Genomic DNA, 6,686 nt, shown 5'->3' with positions numbered 1-6,686 from the left:
CTGAAATTGGAACTAAGAAAATTAAAGAATGGTTAAGTCATCAGGATACCTACACGTTACATAAACCTCTTCGGCGACGCTTTCAGAGGCGCGCCACCATCACCGGTGGGATAAATCACCAGTTTCAAGCGGATCTTATAGATATGCGCATATTACGAAAGTACAATGGTGGTGCTTCTTACCTAGTGACCTGCATCGATGTGTTTAGCAAATTCGCCTGGGCGATTCCGATAAAGAAAAAAACGGGTAAGGCTCTAGCGGAGGCCGTACGTAAAATATTTACTACTAGAAAACCTATAAATTTTCAAACAGACAAAGGTAGTGAATTTGTCAACAAGACATTTTTAAAATTTCTTAAAGATGAAGGCGTTCATTTCTTTACCACTGAGAATGAAGATATTAAGGCGGCTATAGTTGAGAGATTCAATCGAACATTAAAAGAAAAAATGTGGCGGTACTTTACAAAAACAAATCGTCTTCGTTACATTGATGTCGTAGACGACTTGATCACCAACTATAACCACTCGTACCATAGGAGTATTCGTATGGCCCCTGTGAATGTTAATTTGTCTAATCAAGAAAGGGTCTGGAATACTTTAAACGAACATGGGGACATTACTTATCGAAAAGTATTTAACGAAGGTGATCGTGTACGGATCGGCCAAAGCCGAAACACGTTTAAAAAGGGTTATACCCCGTCGTGGACGGAAGAACTGTTTACGGTGAGCCGCGTGAACGCGACAACGCCTGTAACATACGTCTTGAAAGATGATTCAGGTGAAGAAGTGAAAGGTTCGTTTTACAAAGAGGAGCTTCAGAAAGTGGGGGACAAAAAAGTGTACCGCGTCGAACAAATTATACTAGAAAGAAAGGGTGTCGGTGGTAAAGAGTATTTAGTCAAGTGGTTCGGTTATAACCCTTCATTCAACAGTTGGATTTCAGCTAGAGACATTTCGAAATATAAAGACTAAGGATGGAGGAAACGGTAAAAAGCCTAAGTCTGGATGACGCCGTGTTGGAAGAAACGCTCAGACCGTTCGGTGGGATCGAGGTGAGACCCAGATCCACCACGTCTTCTATCGGTTCGAGCATTTCGAGTTGGTTCGATAAACTAAAGACACGACCGGAAATCGTTTTCATCTCTCAAATGTTGGTTATATTTGTCGTCATTGCTTTTTCACTATTTAATCTGACGCGTGGAACGGTCGACGACAAAGAGGGAAAACTCTGGGTCGTGTTGTTATCCAGCTGTCTCGGATATATTTTACCTAACCCAACCATTGCAAGGACCAAAATTTTACAATGAGTTTTTATGTGACCCTGCCTAGCAATACATCACCAAATGTATTTCCAGACAATGAGGCTGGGCATTTTTTCGTTAAATTACCACAGACTATCGATGTGAGTTTACACTACGAAGTTGGTCTGGTCGAGATTCAAATGCCGAACGCGTTTTGTATGCTTAGAGAACATGAAATTTGGCTCCAGTATCATTCCAGTACAGAAGGTGAAGACGTTAACCTTTTCATATTTGGAGTACGACAGACCAAATATAATTACATAGACCCGCTTGTTAACGCTATTAAAAAACTAATAAAAAGAGATATTGATAAACAAAAAGTGGAAGTTATAATTTCAAACTGTAACAAGGGATTTAAGAAAGTTGTCGTAAAAGTAATTGCGGCTGGAATAGAAAGTACCATCCGTGACAGGTTGACAAGCTATTTGCATGTTCCTGGTAGAGTTAGAGAGAAACATCTCCCTGAAGACGAAGTAAAAACGGTATTCGTCTATTGTGACCTCGTAAAAACGAGACCGGTTGGTGATGTCATGGTCCCTTTGCTTCGGACCGTACCGATCGTTGAGAAGAAACCAAGTTCCGTTTTTCGTATTTACGACAAACCCCACTACATCCCCCTGAACCGCTTTTCATTCGACACTGTGGAAATACTTTTATGCGATGACTTGGGACAAACGCTCTCATTCACAAGTGGAACGTCGGTGTTGACACTCCATTTTAGAACACGTAAACATTTCGATCTCGAATAACTCACACCATGGTGAAACACACACTTTTACATCGAAACCCTAAATTGTACGAGGATTTTTACTGTAACCAGTACGGTGATGGTTTACCCGTTTTTATCGGTGGACGAAATCAGAGAGGACACGGTATTGGTAGTTTCTTTAGTGGTCTAGGCCGAATGGTCCTCCCTTGGATAAAGACGGGAGGTAAGGCTTTACTCAGAGAAGGTGTTAGTACCGGGTTGCAAGTTGCAAACGACGCATTAGCGGGAAGAGACGTTGGAGAATCGTTTAAAGAACACGCCAAGGAAGCCGGACATCGTTTATTGCAAGGCGCCGTTGATCACCTAGGACAAAACCAATCAGGAAGCGGGTTGAGAAGAAAGCGGGGGTTCTCAAGACCACCGGGTGAACCCTTCGAACAACAGATAAAACTAACACGCAGACCAAACCACAAACATTCGAAGACGTGTGTTAAGAAGAAGCATCCCAAGTATTCAGATATATTTGCTTAACCATGGCTCTTATTCACCCGAGTTCCTGTGAGTGCTTACATTCTGGATTGGATTTATTTAGTACACCCCCGACACAAACTGCCGTCGAGGAGGGTCAATTTGTTGAAATACATCCCCTGGCGTCCTTGGCACAAGGTGCACCTATAGAATTTGCCATTTCTGGCAACAGTGAAGACTATCTCGATTTGTTTAATACTTATTTACACGTGCGCGCTAAAGTGACTTTAGCGAATGGTGATTCAATACCTCCTGACGTTGATGTCGCACCCGTCAATTATTTTTTGCACAGTTTATTTTCACAAGTGGATATTTCTCTAAACGATACGCTAATTACTGCTAGTGAGAACACCTATCCGTATCGCGCCTATCTGGAAGCTACGTTAAATCACGGGGAAGAGGCCAAGAATGGGTCTCTATCGGCCGCTCTTTATGCGAGGGACTTAGCCTGTTATTTCGAGGAATTCAAAGATGACAATAATGAAGGGTATAGGATTCGCCGCACCACCGCTGCTGAAAGTCATGAGATCGATATGAAGGGACGTATACACTCTGACATTTTCGCTCAAGATCGGTATATGCTGAATGGTGTTGACATTAAAATTAAACTTACACCCGCAAAAGACAGTTTCACTCTCTTGACAGCAGAACCAAACAAGGGATATAAAGCGGTTATAACGTACGCAACATTGGTGGTTAGAAAAGCCAGACTTAACCCCGCCATTTCTATCGCACACGAAAAGGCTTTAACGACAACAAATGCAAAATACCCTTTTAAACGCGTTGTAATAAAAACCTTTGCTATACCGAAAGGTATGTTAAGTCACAACCAAGACAATTTGTATATGAGTCAAACACCGACCCTTTTAGTGATCGGTCTAGTCGCCTCTACCGCCTTTAATGGAAGTTACACGAAAAACCCCTTCAATTTTCAACATTTTCACTTGACGTATTTAAATGTAAGCGTTGATGGTCGCTCGTTATCGGGAAAACCACTGGTCATGGACTTTGATAAGAAACAAGCCATTAGAGCGTTTTTCAATAGTAACCTCGCTCTTGGTATGGTTGGAAAAGATGCTGGTAATGGGATAGATTATAAAAACTTTAAGAACGGGTATACCCTGTTTGCTTTTGATTTAAGCCCTAGTCTTTTGGATGGTGAACAATTTGAATTGGCTAAATCCGGACCTGTTTCTATTGAACTTAAATTTTCACAAGTTACAGCTGACCCGATTCAAGTTATTGTGTATGCTGAACTTGATTCGGTGTTAGAAATTTCGAAAACGAGGCAAGTGCTGACAGATTACACCGCCTAACTTGGCCTATAAAAGAAAATGAACACAAGAGAACTACAAAGTATACTGGCCGCGGACTTATTTGTGCAACGCACAACTCTCTTTGCCGTTTTAGCGTGCGATCAGTTACCCGCGCGTCTCGATAGAACGAAGCAAGCGGCATTCATTATCAATCTAGATTCGTCCTCGGAGGCAGGGAGTCATTGGGTTGGTCTATTTTTCAACGGACTATCGCAATTTACTTATTTCGATAGTTTTTTCTTACCACCTCGGGAGCCGGCCATTTTGTCTTTTATAAAAAATAATTCAAACAGACCACTCGTTTACAATTCAAGAGTGTTACAAGATATTCTAACCAACAGTTGTGGGCTATATGCAGCCTATTTTGTTTTAAAGAAAGCTCGAGGTGCAAATTTAAAAGTTATATTACAACCCTTTTCGGCGTCAGCGAGTCGTCAATATATTAACGATCGTATTATAACACGTTTAACACTTCAAATTATTGGAACTAACTATAAAAGATTATTTCAAGATGTCTAATGAAGATTGGATACTTGTGGCCAGGAGTAACAATAAAGTGACGGAAATACGAACGATGAATCACACCGGATTTAAATTGGCGATTGTTAGCCAATTCATGAACAAAAACACTTTAAATCTTAGAGAGCTTATAGATGGGACCGATCTTAATTTTCCTACAAATTCTGGTGTTAGTATAAGTCGCGTCTGCTTTGAGCGCCTGTTGAGTTTACAGGATGAAATTTTAAAAGCCTTTGATGAATTGGAAAAACGTTAATAAACAAATAAAATATAAGAAGACTTTTGTTCTAATTTAGTGTGTGTGTGTGTGTGTGTGTGTGTGTGTGTATATACGTGTAGCATACGCGTACTAGAAAACCAACAAGGTAATGTCCGGTTGCTCAACCTAATTACACCACCAGCTGTCGCACAACAGCTGTTGCACAGCTGTCAACCGAGCGGGGGAAACTCGGTGAAGCATAACAAAAATTTAATTAGGTGTGATGGGCCAGCGGCTGCGATCAATACATTCCCATTAAAACGGGCAGCGGTGAGAAAACTTCGCGGGCGGGTCGATACGTAACAGCTGTGGCTGATCGTTATCTTTAATGGATGTTCTATTTTTGTAACGTTCGTTGTGTTGGAGAATGGTCCCTATACAAAGACTGTTCTAGTACATGCTAGTGTTAGTCTTTTATTTAAAACATACATACATTCAAATAAATAAACAACATTAAACAACAAAGAAAAGAAATATATCAAATAAATAAATAAACAAAAAGTAATTAAAATCAAACTACGTAACTAGTTAATAATAATTTAACTAATTATAAAATAAAATTAAATTAAAAATAAACAAAATAAAAATAATTAAAAAGTAAACAAATAATCAAATTACGTAACTCGTCAATAAAAATAATTAAAAAGTAAACAAATAATCAAATTACGTAACTCGTTAATAAAAATTACACAATATAAACAAAGTAATTAAATTAAACAACAAGTAAACAAACAAATTAAACAAAATAAAAATACAATCAAAGTAATTAAATTACGTAACACGATAATAAAAAATTAATTAAAAATTTAAAAACTCAAACAAATAATCAAATTACGTAACTCGTTAATAAAAAATTAATTAAAATTTTTAAAACTCATTAAAACTAATTAAAAAACACATTAAAATTACGTAACTAGGTCAAAAATTAATTAAAATTTTAAAAACTCATTAAAACTAATTAAAAAACTCATTAAAATTACGTAACTTTGTCAATGATTACGTCATAATGTTACTAATTACGTCACACGGTCACTAATTACGTCACAAGGTCACCGGTGGTGACCTACTGACCTACTTCCCCACCACCTCCCCCACTCTAGGGTGGGGGAGTATTTTACTATATCTCGTTGTACCAGGCTGCGCCACCCTCCGCATCCCCCACCACCAGGTGGGGGAGTATTTTACTATATAACATGTTTAACCCTCACCATCCACCTCCCCCAGTTGGGGGAGTATTTTACTATATGTCGGTGTCCCTCCACCTCCCCCAGGGAGTATTTTACTATATCTCGTTGTACCAGGCTGCGGCAGGCTGCGCCTGGTGGTGGGAGTATTTTACTATATGTCATTGTACCAGGCTGGGGGAGTATTTTCCTATATAGCCTTTGTTCCACCTCCACCTCCACCTCCACCACCACCACCCCCATTCGCTCCAAAAGGGACCTAATATACTACTGCTGTCGTAGTTCTAAATACTTTATCCTTTTGTATGCCAATGTCACAGAAAAAAATAAACTCTACTTTAACGTCAGGTACAAAATGAACTTTCCTATAGCATGTTGACAAAATATGTCATAATAAACACACTTCTAAAACCAGAAAAAGACTGCACATTTGTGATTACACACATTTTCAAATGCTAAAAAAAATTGAGTTTAGTTTTATAAACCCTGGAAATAGTCTATAGGGGCTACATTGTTTAAAAACAAAGGAAAAATAATGTTAAATTATTCTTTCAAAAAGTCTTATGTATTCTTTTCTAAGATAAGGGGAGGGTATGTGTGTGGGGTGGGGGATATATAATTATGTGACGTTAGAGACAGGCTCATAAAGTACCAACTATAACCTGACTGTAATCAATTGTCCGTATATGGTTGTTAATGATAAGGATGTAAACCTTTTGTTTTCAATTACAAACAATATGTAAACACATTTATTGTTGTACCTAAAATGTGTAAATATTGTTCTAGTAAAAAAGGATAACTATCACTCATTCATTTGCACACCTCACGCTCTGTTCAACGCTCTAATAGAATGATAACAATAAACATGTAA

The 6,686-nt window shown here is 38.7% G+C and overlaps 2 protein-coding genes across 2 annotated transcripts; both read left to right on the top strand.

The window, feature by feature from the left end:
* The first annotated feature begins 545 nt into the window (after positions 1 to 545).
* LOC131953368 (uncharacterized) lies at positions 546 to 971 on the top strand. The gene has a single exon (XM_059316529.1). It carries the CDS (start codon positions 546 to 548, stop codon positions 969 to 971), a length of 426 nt encoding a protein of 141 aa, XP_059172512.1.
* Positions 972 to 2,542: 1,571 nt separating this feature from the next.
* Positions 2,543 to 3,853, top strand: LOC131953367 (uncharacterized protein F54H12.2-like). The gene has a single exon (XM_059316527.1). The coding sequence runs from the start codon at positions 2,543 to 2,545 to the stop codon at positions 3,851 to 3,853; it is 1,311 nt and encodes a 436-aa protein (XP_059172510.1).
* Positions 3,854 to 6,686: the final 2,833 nt, after the last annotated feature.

This window comes from Physella acuta, unplaced genomic scaffold (assembly GCF_028476545.2).
Source record: "Physella acuta isolate Inbredline_101_S28 unplaced genomic scaffold, ASM2847654v3 ptg000918l, whole genome shotgun sequence".
NCBI lineage: Eukaryota > Metazoa > Mollusca > Gastropoda > Physidae > Physella > Physella acuta.
The sequence above is the reverse complement of the archived record's forward strand: the minus strand, read 5'-3'. Positions and strand labels throughout refer to the sequence as shown.